This window comes from Neofelis nebulosa, chromosome 18 (genome assembly GCF_028018385.1).
Source record: "Neofelis nebulosa isolate mNeoNeb1 chromosome 18, mNeoNeb1.pri, whole genome shotgun sequence".
Lineage (NCBI taxonomy): Eukaryota > Metazoa > Chordata > Mammalia > Carnivora > Felidae > Neofelis > Neofelis nebulosa.
Window position 1 is genome coordinate 40,050,957 of NC_080799.1, and position 15,505 is coordinate 40,066,461.

At 41.5% G+C, this 15,505-nt stretch overlaps 1 protein-coding gene across 26 annotated transcripts in view; it reads right to left on the bottom strand.

Moving 5' to 3' along the window:
- Nucleotides 1–15,505, bottom strand: part of RBFOX1 (RNA binding fox-1 homolog 1) — a 2,070,746-nt gene that overhangs the window by 1,199,055 nt on the left and 856,186 nt on the right. For 23 of the 26 annotated variants that reach the window (XM_058711264.1, XM_058711259.1, XM_058711245.1 and 20 more), the window contains one exon: nt 12,349–12,411. In XM_058711264.1, coding sequence (XP_058567247.1) covers nt 12,349–12,411 — 63 coding nt within the window. Of the gene's footprint in view, nt 1–12,190; nt 12,264–12,348; nt 12,412–15,505 lie in introns of all 26 variants that reach the window. The other 3 variants (XM_058711267.1, XM_058711266.1, XM_058711265.1) reach the window with 1 other exon arrangement.

A 15,505-nucleotide genomic window follows, 5' to 3' on the forward strand; every position in this document is an offset into this window, starting at 1 on the left:
AGCTCCCAGGCATCCACAAATTAGTGGTGTCTTCATTTGTCTTCCATTTACATCTAACTAAACTAATTATTTTCCTGTTACCTCACACCCCATTGGTGTTACACAAACCGCTGAGATGGCCCTATCTCCCGCAGGCATCACTCGTATCTTTTCAGCAGCCAGTTGTAACACGGGTGACAGAACTATTAAAACTGTCAGACTTCAATGCATGAAAAACTTATGTAAAAGCAAACGGTGTCATCTGAGGTAAAACTGGTGACAGCAGCATAGAGGAATGCAGAAGCCAACAGGACTACCTCCAAGCAAACTCTAACAGGGGAAAAAGAAACAATTTAGCCATTCCTAGGACAAAAAAGAAAAACCAAACAAAAAACAAAAACAAAACAAAACCATCTTCATGATTTCTGCAGAACTTAGAATATACTGGTGATGGCCACTGATACAATAAAGAATTGAGCAAATGACTGGATTTTACACAATGTTCAAGAGATGGTGATGATGATGATGGTGGAAGATATGATAGGTGGGTGAGTGGATGGATGGATGGAGACACAGATAAGATCCTTGAACTTCTTTCCATCCCCATACTTACAATCCCATGTCAAGCCAATACCATCCCACCTTCCCAGACTATTTCAATACAGCTCTTAACTGTTCTTGCTTCCACTTGGCCTGCATCCAAGCCTTCTTCAGTATAATAGCTAGAGTAATACTTTTAAAACCATAAATATAATCATGGTTCTTATTTTTTTCTGATCCTTTGATGGTTTCCCATGGCACTTGTGGTAAAATCTAAAATCTGCCCTCTGATGAATATCTCTCCCCGCCAGCTCTTTTAACACTGTCCCAGCACTCTGCTCTAACCACACCTTCTTTTACTTCTTCATAAGCCCCAAATGTCTTGCCACAGCCCAGAGACTCTTCCCTAGAATTTCCCAACTTTAATAGCAATTCTTTGATCACCCAGATTAAATTACTATACTCTGTACAACTCTCATAGCGCGCTGAGTGTTTATGTCACAGTACTGCCTACGATTTATAATTATACATTTATTTGCGAAACTGTCAGAGAATTTAAGCCCATGGGCTTGGGAAACTTGGTTATTGTCTTGTTTCCCACTGTGTCCCCAGCAGCTAGAACCATGCCTGGCAAAGAAGAGCATTTCTTGTGTATGTGTTGAGTGAATGAAAGCCTCAGCCACCTGCTTGATACAGACAGAGAGCAATTCCTACAGAAAAGATACGAGGAAGAGAGTCACAGGAATGGTAGGCCAGGTCTGATTCCTCACCTGTGACGACATCTCTGATCAAAACTCTCGCAGGGGGAATAGAGGGCTTGACAAGTACTGCCGATGACTTTGAGCTCAGCACAGTGAGGATTGGTGCAGGTGTGGCACCTGCAGGCTCTTCAAACGTGTGCAGAGTGTGCCTTCGAAAAGAAGCTTGCAATCTGTGCCAGCCACCACCATGCAGTGGTAGGACCATGTGCTCGGAATAATAAGGTCTTTTTTTTTTTTTTACTCTAGACTGAAATAGTTACAATCCTTTTACTACCCCATCTCCAAAATTCCTTATTAAAATATGTATTAAAATTAATGTGAAAACTCACATATATATGTAGACACACACACATATATAATGTATATATCTCAAAGGCACTATATATATATATATATATATGTATATATATATATATATATATATTTATAATGTATATATCTCAAAGGCACAATTCAGTTCTTTGCCTGTTAGTCCTACATCTGTGCTTTTTGTTTTATTCCTCAGGATGAAACTTCAGATAAAGCCCACTGAAAACCTTGAGGGAATGTCAAACAATCGTGAGGCTACAGGCATGTTGAGCATCAGGAAACTCAGGGCTGTGGCTCTCAGTGACTCTCCACTTTGCCTGTACTAACAAGAATCTTGTGTGATACACAGTCCCTGGTAACCACGGAGAATGTTTCAGTCTTTCTTGCACAGAGAAGAGGACGTGGCATGAGAACTCTCTAGAATTGTTTCTCCTTATTGGTACCAGTCATCCATTTAATCTACTTTTTAGAGAAGTAAACTTATAAATACAAGCTAGACATTAGAGGCGATTTTTAGACATCACCCTCCGCAAATCCCTGTGAAGCCAAAATTCCTTGCCGCTATTTCCTTGATGAAATGTACAGTCCCATGGGCACTTCTGACCCAGGGTCAGGCATACAGAAAGAGGTCAGTGCAGTAGTCAGAGGTGTGGCCCCTACAGCAGAAACCCAGCTCCAAGTCTTACAAGCCATCTGACTCTGAGCAATCCACACAAGGGCCAGCGTTCCCATCTGTAAGACAGCAGTAATTAGCAAGACCTATCTTACTAGGTCATTGTGAGGATAAAACGAGGGAATGCACGCAAAATGCTTAGCCCATGGCCAGGCCCATGAGCAGCTTTCCAACACATTAGCAGTTTATCTTCACAACTGCAGAAGACAACACCTGTTTTCCACTGCATGGTCTTAGGCAGGCACTCAGCACTTCCCAGAACTTCCATTAAAAGCTCACTCTTGAAAACATTTTAACAGTTTTGAAGGAAGAGGTTAATTTTATTCTTGTGGGGATAGGGGCGTGGGGCAGAGAGAGGGGTTAAGTTACAACAAGGCAAAAGGGCTTCAAACTGAACTGTAGTAACAGTAGTTACTGTAGTAACAGCTTCCTTTCTATTGAACTGTAGAACTGAGCTGCCTCTGGGTCCCCGCCCTTCACGCAGCTACCATCAGGCTGGGTCTTTATGCTTACTCCCTCTCCTCTCTTCTTCCCCACCAGAAGCAGAACAAGGTCTTCTCTAACTAAAACGGAGCGTTACTTTCGCTACTACCTTTTGCTGAATCAATCACTGGCAAAGTTATGTTCTCAAAGTCCCACTTTCCACCCCAAAGGGCTTTTCCCAAAAACAACCCTCCGCCTGCAAAAAGGAGGGTTTTTTTTTTCTTTTTTAAATCTTTACAAGAAACCTGTGGGTTGCCATGGTCATCTTCATTACAGAACAGGAAATTGGGGCTGGGAAAGGTTAAGTAAATTTCCCAAGTTTGCAGAAGTGGTAAAAAGGGAGCCAAGATTAGAATCTCTCTTTGTTTGTCTTAATGTCTTGTGCTTTTCTAAGACCCCAGCTTCCTTTATCATGATCTCAATGAACTACTAGCTGTGACCCAATGGGTTTATTGGGCACACGGCCCAAAAACTTGCAGCTTATTTGTTTTAGCAGTGCACAACGTTTGTGAACTTCTGCCAAAAAATTTTTCAATGTGTACTGGAGTGGATGGTCCATAAAAATAGACTGATTAACAAGTTCTTATACCTGAATTTATGGGTAAAACAATGGTATCTAAGACTTGAGAGCCAGCAGACACCTGATTTCCAAACTCACAAAACTCTTGTCAAGAAATAGCATCAGAGAGAGAGATTCCAGAACTCCACTGGTTTCAGAAAGAATGTCTTGTGCCAAAATCCATGGATTCTGAAGTTCCTTCTTCCTTAAGGCTTTAACAGTTCACCGAGCAATTATTTTTGTAATCTGGCTTCTCCCTCTCTTCTGTGAGTTCCTTGAAGGTAAAGAGTCTGTATGATTCAAATTTCTAACCCCAATTACTCTGAATCCTCATTCAAGGCAACTAAAACATAGGCAGCTAAGAGGAGAAAGCCCAAAAGACAAAGGCTATAAATCAACACAGTCCATTTTGAAAAGCGATTTAGCGATACGCATCCAAAGTCATAAAGATGCTTATATCCTTTGACTGTACAATTCCTCTCAGGGGTATTTATCTTTAGTAAGTTACCCTAAGGAACAAAACTCTACAGATCCTGAGTGATTAACTCTGGTAATAATGGTGTTAGTGAAAAGAGCAGAAATGTCCTAGATATTCCATAGTAAAGGAGCAAGACATCACCCTGATGATACACTGTATAGCCCTTAGAATTATGATCGTAGGGAATGTTAGAGCAAGATCAAAAAAAGAAAGCCCAAGCTAAAAATCAAGGGAAGAAATTATAACAGAAATGATAACACCAAATCACAAGCCCATGATGACGACAGCTTTGGAGCACATATCTGGAGAAGGATAACGTGGAAATGTGGGAAAAGGATTAAACCAGCCTCAGGGCAGTAGCACATGCTAGAACAGTTCAGGCACAGGTAAACCTTGTTTCCTCAATGTCTTTAGAGGAGAGTTTGGATTCTGTTCTAAAATGAAAGACGGGCACTTGGAGCAGAGCCCTGGGTGAGGGAGCACAGCTTTGCATGCAAGACATGGAGATTCCCCTTCCCGAGCCAGACCCGCACCGGCTGTAGCGTGCGATTACGCTCTCAGACCATCTGCTCAGGGGCTGTGAAGGCAGCCGTGTGTCCTCCTGCCTGGACGCCAGGAGGACACCGATCACTAGTCAATCTGCTTGAAATTGCCTCCGATGATTAGTGTGTAATGACTCAGGTAGGTCACGGCCAGGGACGTTTCTGTTATTAATGCATTAGCAGCTGTAAATGGGCATTGATTCTGCACAGAGTGCAGGTTTATGGACTTGGTGGGGAGAGTCTGGCCCTGTGGAGTGTAAATGGTCATTGCTGGGGGAGGAAGCACCCCACAAGGGCACTGTACTTTAGGGAAGGGTAAGGAAGGCCAGCCAGCTCTGAGAGGAAAACCCTGACCTGAGAATATGGAGAAGAATTTACATGTGAGAGGGATGACTCTTGGACCTCTCCTACATCATATATCCTTGGATTCTGAGCCCAACATATACTCCTGTCTATGACTGGCTAATCCATGATAACCAACACAGCTTGGGTTGTTTTATTTACTTTAAATTTTATTTTATAACTTTACCATAAATTTGGGGCCCCATTCATTTTAACGTCCTCACTCTCAGCAAAGATTCAACATGATAATTTATTCAAACTTACTTGTAAGTGAACAAATGAATGATAACGTTACCAGGGTAAGGATGTTAACTTAAATATCAATGTCATGGCACCCTGAGCTGGAACGTTCCACAATACAGTTTTTCAAGATAATTTATCCTTCTTAAATACAGACACTGAAGTCCAATGAGTGACTGGATTCACCAAAGCTCATGCATACACAGGCAGCCCAGCAGAAGATTATTTCTCAGTTATGTAATTGCTCTGAATAGTTCTCATTGTTACCATTTATTTACCTCTGACTGTATGCCCAGCACACAGTTGGGGTTGGCACTTTCTGAGGCAAGAATCTTCATCTGTGAAAATAACTGCCTGAATTCTAAAGAAATTAGCCACATGCTTAAAAAAATATATTCCGGCTGTCAGCACTAGGAGAAAGTCTATCTTTTTTTCTGTGGAGCTTCTAAAAAGAAATCTGTAGCATCCTTCATTTAGAAAAACCAAATTCCTTGTTTCTATAACTTATTAACCAGCCATTCTTGTTTTTATCTGTCCTTTGCAATTTCCAGCTGTTGCTACAGGTTCACCTCGCATTACAGTGCAGGGTAGAAACAGCAAGTAGATCTAATCTTTAGCTTAAGTGAAGGGATTTAGCAGAAACCCCAAGTCATTGTTTTGTTGTTCTCCTTAGGTCATTCTATTGGGAAGTGATGAATTATCAGGGTGAAGAGAGATTTCAACTCTTAGGTGCTCCAGCAGAAGAGGCCACAAGCAGATGTGCTTTCATTTCCTTTCACCCTATAATGCAACCAACGGATGTGGATCAAACCGTATCAACGTCAGTTTATTATACTCACTTTCTTGCCCAGAAGACAATATGTTCATTTTTGCCCACGGATTGGGGGCTGGGAGGAGCCACTGCTGGCCATAACTCATCACTCTCTGCCTGGCTCAGATACTTCCCTTCAATCTTCTCTCCTGTGGCCTCATTTCTGTCTTTCTTGTTTATTCACTAAATTCCAAATCGGAAGGGGTCTTAGTTACACACTATTCCAGTTAAATTCCTTACTGTTATTATGATTATTTAACAAAGAAAGCTAAGTCAGATTGGTCAATGTGTTAAGGATCACGTGGTCACTCCACAAAGGGGCACCTGGGTGGCTCAGCTGGTTAAGCATGCAACTTCAGCTCAGGTCATGATCTCATGGCTCCTGGGTTGGGCCCCACGTGGACACTCATGCTGTCACCCATGCTGACAGTATGGAGCCTGCTTAGGATTCTCTCTGTCTCTCTCTCTCTGCTCCTCCCCCACTTCAAAATAAATAAATAAACTTTTAAAAAAAGGATCACGTGGTCATAAAGTCAGGCCATTAGCCTGACTCTTGATATTTCAAAGATTGATCTAGATTGGAAAGTATGGTAAGGGAGGACTGTGAGGGGTTATGGATGACAAAAGAATGGTTTCAAAATGCAAAAAGTGATCATCTTTCACAGCAATAATCGATGCAACTCAAGAAATCATTGTCTCAGGGCTCCTGGGTGGCTCAGTCAGTTAAGTGTCTGACTTTGGCTCATGATCTCATGGTTTCTGGGTTCAAGCCCCCCATCGGGCCCTGTGCTGACAGTGCAGAGCCTGCTTTGGGGTTCTCTCTTTCTTTCCCTCTGCCTCTCCCCTACTTGCTCACACTCTGTCTCTGAAAATAAATAAACTAAAAAAAAAAGAATTAATTCTTTGTCTATGTGCACTTGCCACTTTTGCGGGTGTCAGGGATAGAGTGGTAAGCAAGACAGAGACACATCATGCCTTCAGAGATCCTCTAGTACAACTGGAGGAGGCAGGAAATGCAGAAGCAATAAATACAATAATTAGAGCATGTAAGGAGTGCTTTGGAATACTTGAGCTGGGTGAAATGATGGAGAATAACGAGGCAGATAGTGGGTGCGACTTCAGGCTCTTTTTTTTTAAAGTTTGTTTGTTTGTTTGTTTGTTTGTTTAGAGAGCACAAGCAAGGGAGGGATAGAAACAGAAGGAGAGAGAGAATCCCAAGTAGGCTCCACATGCTGTCAGCACCGAAGCCCGACATGGGGCTCGATCCCATAAACTGTGAAATCATGACCTGAGCCAAAATCGAGAGTCAGGCCCTTAACAGACTGAGCCACCCAGGTGCCCCTTCTCTCTCTCTCTTTTTTTTTTTTTTAAGTTTATTTATTTTGTAGAGACAAAGAGAACAAGTAGGGAAGGGGCAGAGAGAGGGAACCCCAAGCAGGTTCTGCACCATCAACATAGAGCCCAATGCTTGAACTCATAAACCTGAAATGTGAGATCATGACATGAGCCGAAATCAAGATTCAGACATTTAACCAACTGAACCACCCAGGAGCCCCAGGGCTTCTCTATTTTTTATCCATGGTCCTGAAATCCAATAACCATACACAGTTTCCTTGTAACTTTCATTTTTTTAAATCTTCCTCTGTTCTAACAATAAGGGAGTGAAAGAAAATTATTTTTCTTTTTTTATTTATCTGCCTATACTCTCTTGCTTCACAGTCTCATATACTCATTAAATCAAAAAGATCCCAAGTTCCTTATTCCCTTTGTAGAAGAGGGAAGCGAGGAGGAACAGGAAGGATTTTACCGAGTTGGCTATGCAGCAGCTTACGACAGACAAGAGATACACAGATGGAATGTGTGAATATGGATGTGTGGCGGTGGGTGGTCAAGTGTCAGAGCACATGGGAAGGTCAGAAGAGAGTGTCTTTTGGTGTGCCCTCTACACCATGAGACTCTAAACCAACTGGCACGAAACCCACCCCAGGCCTGGCCATCATTTAAATTAATGTTCTTACATTGCTCATGCTCTTGCTTCCTCTCCCTCCTGTATTCAGCTGAAGGCTGACCACCCCATTTCTAGCCAACATGCTGACTTTTAACCACTTCCTGAAGATAATCATTACTCTCTTTTCCAGTTCACCCTCAGGCTGTTCTACTCTTTGCTTGCTCCACCTAGTCCAGATTCTAAAAATATCACGGGGTCACACGTCTACAATGAAAACAGGCTTAGTATTTTCTTTATCCTACAAGGGGAATCAAGGAATTAAAGTACACATATTCAACAGGAGGGTCTTAACTGAGATATATACCAAAGTGTACAATAAGAATAAGGAAGGGTTACTTTGGCTGGTAAGACCACAGGTGACAAATTTTGAAGTCAGGAAGTAAACACATTTGCAAGTCAAGAGATCAACATGCTTGGTGGAAATATGTTATCTAGGGATTCTCAGAGAGAAGGCAGAATGTTAGAGACAAACTTAGCTAACTGAACAAGTAACTAGATGATATTCATGCTTGGGGAATAGTAGTCCTCTAACATGTAGGATGGAGTCCAGGGGATGGTGGCTTTGGGCATTAAAACCACAGCCACTTGAGGAAGTAGCACCTAGAGTGATACACCAAAAGAGGGAATGGAATTAGGGGTTCCAGAAGGTCCAGATCAAAGCCTCACTCCTCTGGTGCTGTGTGAAGAGCAAGACAAAATCGGTGGTGACTGAAGCTTGGGACTGGGGTACCTGGGGACAGAGTAGCATCCAGAGGCGAGAGCATAGGGTGTGGTCTGATGTCAGTGTTAAGCATTTGGAGTCCAAAGTGACAGCAGAAGTAACTGAAGATGTGAAGCACATGGGTAGCTCAGTCCGTTGAGCGTCTGACTTCAGCTCAGGTCATGATCTCACAGCTTGTGAGTTCCACCCCACATTGGGCTCTGTGCTGATGGCTTGGAGCCTGGAGCCTGCTTCGGATTCTGTGTCTCCCTCTCTCTCTCTGCCCCTCCCCTACTCACACTCTTTCTCTCTCTCTCTCTCTCTCTCAAAAAATAAAATAAACATTAAAACAAATTAAAAAAAAAGAAGTGAAGATGTACAGCAATTTGTGCTGCACAGGACACTGGAATTCACTCACAGATTTGGAGTCTGTTGCTCTAGGCCTATTTAGGCCTTGACAAAGCAGAAGTCAGAGCTTTAAACAAGAATTAGAGTAGGAAGTACAAGGCAAAAGGCAGCCATCATGGAGATCCAGATGGGTCTACTGTCTAGACTCAATTCTGTTTCTCCCACTTACATAATGCTCCATCAGAAGGTGAGATGTGTCTATCCATCTATTCATCCCCCCATGTGCTCACCCATAGCTATGTCCAGCAAGTACTGATTACCTATTACAGACAATACTTCAGTAGATGTTGTGGCTATAATCAGAGGTTATATGCTCTAATAACCAGTGTATGACAGACACCAACCAGTGAGAACAAACACAATATGTGACATTTGAGGGTCATTAACTCTTTCGTTCAGGATCAAGGGTTCATGTACGGGCATCATGCACATGGAATCGCAGGGAATAAAGGTGCTTAGGGACCTTGGGACAGCAGCAGTTCACCAACCAATGTCCACACTGGTATTTATCAGCTAAGTATCAGCATGAATGCAAGGATGCAAATTTCAGAACAGGCCCCCTGTATTGACAGGGCCTCCAGTCTCGAGCTGCCCCATCCAATGTGATAGATTATTACTAGCCACATGACACTGTTTAAATTTAAAATAACTAAAAATAAACAAAATGATAAACTTAGTTCATTGGGTACAATAGCCACATTTCAAGCGCTCAGTGGCCATATCTGGCTACTGGTTACCATACTGGACAGCAAAGATAAAGAAGATTCCTACCATGACATAGAGTTCTTTTGGATAGCACTGGACAAAAGGATAACATTAAATTAATCTTTGGTTAATTAATTATAATTCTGACATAGCGTGCCAAGGGAAGTATAATCTGGCAGGAAATAGAGATCTAAGGAAGGCTTCCACTGGAACTTAAATTTAAAAGTTGTAGGAAATTAGGGGCGCCTGGGTGGTTCAGTCAGTTAAGTGTCTGACTCTTGATTTCAGCTCAGGTCATTATCCCACAGTTTGTGGGATCAAGTCCCGTGCAAGACTTCATGCTGATAGCATGGAGCTTGCTTGGGATTCTCCCTCTCTCTGTTTCTCTCTCTAAAAATAAATAAATAAACTTTTAAATAAATAAATACATAAAAAAAACTTCTAAGAAATTACTCTGAAGCTGAAGTTCAACCAGTGACCCTACAACCACCAGACTGCTGTGGCTCTCCTTTGTGTATACAGATCACAAAGGGATGTGGAGACCGACAATCCTACAAAGACATCAGAATGTGCAAAACAGCTTTGTATCATATACATCAGCCAATCTGTGCCAAAGGGCACCAATGCAGATGGAACATTCTGGAAAAGAATAAACAATGAAAGATAACCAGACTTTGGAAGTAGTAAATGAACATTGATTTTCTAAAGCCAACAGAGACCTCAAAACCCTAACTCAGACCACCATAGGATAGTCACAACAGTGCGGGCACAATGTTAGATGTGTGCAAATTCTCAAACCAGGACTGTTGCTCCCAGTAAAATCCCATGAGGGGCAGTTTCCTAAGCAGCAATGTTACTGGTGAGGCGAACCCAACACCCAGACACATAGCCAATGTCGACGTCAGGCCATCTGCTTTCTTGACCATGAAGCAACCTCCCAGAACTCAATCTCTGTTGTAGGGGACATGACCTCTTGGCCCCAGATGTTGATTGAGGTTCAATGCTCCAGGGAAGCTAGGACCACAAGGTAAGCATCGAAATCTATTAGGTACACAGAAATTGGGCAGCTGCTCTAAATATCCCCAGTGAGGAGTTTTTCCATTTCTTCCTTTTTTATTTTTTCTTAAATTATCAGATATCTACACACTGGTGTAGAGCAGCAAATTAATAATTTTTTTTTTTCTCTTTAGACTGCAATCGTAGATATGGAAATACCATACCCAAAGACAAATTAACATGAGCTCCTTACAACGCTGTACTAATTATCTCGGGGACCAGAGCCTCCCCTAGGTTAGAAATTTCAGCCCCAATCCAGGGATGGAACATGAATTCCTTTCTGAGAAGCAGTAATTTGTATCCTGTTGAGAAGGTAGAGAGAAAGGCAGGAGGGTCACACATAATCTGAAAACACATCCTGAAACCTTCCTCCTCCATCTCTACCTTGCCTGCTCCAGCACCACAAAGAAGGAAAGCAAGGATATTGCTTGAAACAGAAGAAGATAAAGTAACATGCATATTTAACTTTACACCAAACAGACTTCATGCCAAACAGCCTCTCCTTTCCACTTACAAAACCTCGCAGTTTTCAGAAAACGCTGTAGCCTGAACTTCAAAGGCAATGAAAGATAGATGTGGCATGTAGGGAATTAGACACGAAATTTCCTTTATTATTAGGAACAAAAGCTGTGGGTCTAATCTCCTGTGTGATACAAGCTTTAGCTGATCAGGGTCACACTGAGTCACTCTGATATTGCAAACAGCAAATACACCATCTTTTTATTTCTTTCTGCCTCCTCCTCCTTCTACCATTCACATATGCAAATTCCATAGCAAAAAGGGGAGTCATGCGTTACCACTGAGGGCAAAAGAATTCCCTTTGATCAGCCTCTTCCAGGCCTGGAGTCCCACAGTCTCTGATTCCACCTGCCCCTTTATGATATTTGATGTATCAAATTATACGCCACCCATCTCAGAAGTAGAATGTATTTTTTGTAAAATTCTGAAACCTTACCAAGGAAGCTGCATCTTGAAAAAACTAAATATTTCCTTTAGTTAGCCTTTTAAAACTTTGATATTTGTGGTTAAATTATGACAGATTGTTCTCCGCCAGCAGAACTACTGCAGAGGAGAGCTGATGTCCCGTGCACCAACACCAACACCTCAAATGCTAGCGTCTCATAATAAAGGAGAGTCGGGGAAACCGGAGAAAATACTGCTGGCTTCACCAGAAATAAAGTCCTTGTGCACAATGAGAACGGCAGACGGCAGAAAGTGCTTACTTGCTAAAAACAAATGAAATTTCTGAAATGTACCCCAGCATCTTAAAAGTACAGAATTTCTTTTTCTGCAGTAATTTTTATATAGTAGGAATTGTATTCTGGTGCAAAATGAATTGTTCTTAAATGCCTCAAGAAATATGTGGTCTCACTTACTGATCTGTTTTTGCTGGCATTTCTTTCTACTTTGCAGGGTCATGCAGCTGGGAGAGAGGGACAAGATATCTCCTAATGAGAAAAGCTTAGGGAACAAATAGACAAGAAAAGCACATTTTAATTTAACCTCCAGCCAGCAGTGGTAGGGTTAATCCCCCAATGTGCACAAACATTGCCTGTGTTCCTTGTGGGGGTTCTGCCTGGCACATCATCCTCTCACCTCTGAATCCAATGCAGTAGAGCAGAAAAGAAAGACACAGGCAGGCAGCACAGTGTTTGTGGGAACTTCAGGCCTACAGAAGAGAGCTTTTCATTGCAAACACGATCAAAGAAATAGATGTATTTATGTAATGAAGGTTCAAAAGCGGTCGCACTTACTGAATGCTGAGCCTGATCAAGGAAGCTGTAAGTCCCACTGGCATGAGTTCTTTGAGCAGTTTCCTAGGGAAGAAGAGAGGGGGAGACTTGAGTATCAAGGAACGTACTCTCGTATTGTGCCTTAACCTGTCTTGTCATCGTCCTATCTGGCTAACCTCTAAAAGAGGCTTTTGATGAAACAGTGTATTTTACAATGATGATGGTAGTGATGATGAAAAGGATTAAGATCAAGTCTTTCAATATATTTTCATTTAATTCTTTCACACTCCGATTAGGAAGGTATTACTATTTTCTCTGTTTGAGAAGAGGAAACCAAGGCTCAGACGTTCAAGTAAGTCATACTTGCACAAAGTATGCATTAAGGTAGCAGAGCCTGGATTTGAACTGGGCAATTGGATACCAAGTTTACAACAGGTCTGCTATGCATGTACCTTCTACAGTGAGCCCTATGCTATAGGATGTGTTCAAGGAAAGATGAGAGGCCAATCTTTCAGAGATATTATTGCCTGGAGTTAGGCAAAAAGAGACAAACTCTCTTTTCAACTCTAGAACTCTAGGATTCTATAATGGTCAATCCCATGGTGGCTAACACTCAAAGTGACTGTGATTCAAGGTGTCCTATCAATAATCAATTTCAGAAACATGGCTATCATCTCCCAATCAGAAGGAGTAAGATCCATGTCCATTAATATTTAAATATCAAAACCAAATATCACTCAAACTGCAGATGGCCATTATAATCTCATGTAATTCAGTGGGTTGGGGGAGAGGTCATCTCTAATCACAAAGACTTACTAATAGATATGAGAGAGTTACATGGCACCCTATACCCCAGAGAGTTGATTCTGACCTGTTCCCACTCTGGGTGACATGGAAGTAGCAGAGGTGGGATTGGTTTGCAGGATTCTAGAATCCTGTTCTAGTGTTCTATTATTTCTCTCAAGTAGTCACACAGTGTGTGCTCAGATTCAATGGAACTCACAAGTTTCAGAGTTTAATTATAAACAGTATTCACAGATATATGTTTGGAAAATATTCTCCCGTTCTTAATAGCTTTTTTTTAAAAAAAATTTTTTTAACATTTATTTGAGGGACAGAGAAAGACAGAACATGACCGGAGGAAGGGCAGAGACAGAGAGGGAGATAGAGAATTTGAAGCAGGCTCCAAGGCTCTGAGCATCAGCACAGTGACCAATGCGGGGCTCAAACTCATGAACCATGAGATCATGACCTGAGCAGAAGTTGGACGCTTACCCAACTGAGCCCAAAGTCGGACACTTAACCAACTGAGCCACCCAGGTGCCCCTCTTAATAGCTTAATATGATGGAGGTTTTTTTTTTTTTTTCCAATCTTCATATTTGGTGAGCCCACTGGTGTTGATAAATTAGAGCGTCTGAAAATAGAGAGTGGTTCTAAAATAGCGGAAAGAGAGATTTGCATCTGGAGAAGCCTGAAAGTATACACAGCTGTGAAGTTGTAAGGATGGTGTTAACAGTGGTCATTTATCTGTCCTTTCTTCTTTCCTTCCTTTCATCCATCCATCCATCCCAATCATCCATGACTCTGCTACCTACCAGCTTTGTGACCTTGATCAAGTCACTTAACTTTTCTTTGTCTCAACTTCTTCAACTATAAAATGAGAATAATATAGTGCCTATCTCAACAGATTGAGGTATTGGAAGTTAGTATTTGTAAGGCACTTATTTAGTATTATGCCTGGCACAAAGTCAATGCCATTTAAAAGTTGTTTACTATTATTATTGTTATTATTATTATTATTGTAGTTGAAATACAATATTTTATTAGTTTCAGGTATACAACATAGTGATTTGACAATTATAAAATGCTCACCACAATAAGTTTAGTTACCACCTGTCACCATAAAAAGTTATTATAATACTTTTGACTATATTCCCTACAAGGTACTTTTTATCCCATGACATTCATTTTATAACTGGAGGTTTGTATGAAAGTTTATTATTATTTATCAAGCCCCTCTTTTATGCCAAGCACTATCCTCTTAGTGCCTACAGTCCAGGGGGAAAGTCAGATCTCGGTCAGGGATGGTGGGGAAGACTTTGCCAAGGAAGCAGCAATGGAAATGAGATCTTCATGATGAGAAGAATGTAACCACATGAAGTGAAAGAATATGATTTGGGAAAAGGAGGCACAAAATTTAGGAAATTAATTGTCAAAGTATATAATTATCTTCTATAAATTCATAGTATGCCTCAGCTGGAGAATTATCTGTGTCCTAGTAAAAAAATATTAATGATGATAATAGTAATAGAAACAATAGCAGTAGTAATAGTTTTATTGAACCCATAGCATATCCAGGCTTTATATCAAAATCTACATGTGTCTTCTTATTTATTAAAACTAATGATGGCTTCTTTTGTCAGGTTCCACTTCCTAACTCTTGGGCAACTCTCTCTGGTACTTCTTCCTTCCCTTCACATAGTCGCTTACATACTCTAGGATCCAGCTAAACTGATGCCTTAAAGACAGAAGGCATCGTTATACCTCTAGGCCTTTGGTCACATCTTTCTTCCTCAACTGCCCTAATCCTGGCTCAATTTCAACTTGTTCTTCAATGTCCACCCAAGTGTGAACTTCTCTCTGCAACTTTCATTGACCTCTCCAGCTGGACTGAATTTTTTCCAGGGGCTCTGTGGTCTTTCACACACCCTTCTATCTGAACAAGAATCACACACTCTAACCCACTGTAGAGCTGGCCTGCTCTGTCTGTGAGCTCCTGGAGGCCAAGGACAATGTTTTACTGATATTTGGTAGCCTCATTGTCTGGCACAGTGCCCAGCCACTTAGCAGCGGCTCACTACACTGGACGGAATCAGCAGTGATTCCTCATCGAACCAAAGTGGTATAGCTCCAAGGAAGGGCGCTGAAATTTATTCCAGAGACAGGTTCTCCCTAAGCAAAACAGCCGTCACTGGTGTTCCCATATTTGGTACCCAGATGATAATATTAACTTCTCATCCACATCAGCTTCATGCCCACACCTTTAGATCTGTTTTTAACCCAACCTGCAGTCGAAATGAATTTTATAACCACCCCCCTTACTAATAAGAATCCATCAAATTCTCCAGGCAGATTGTTTTATAAAAGCAAACAAAGGCAGAGAACCAATGTTACAAG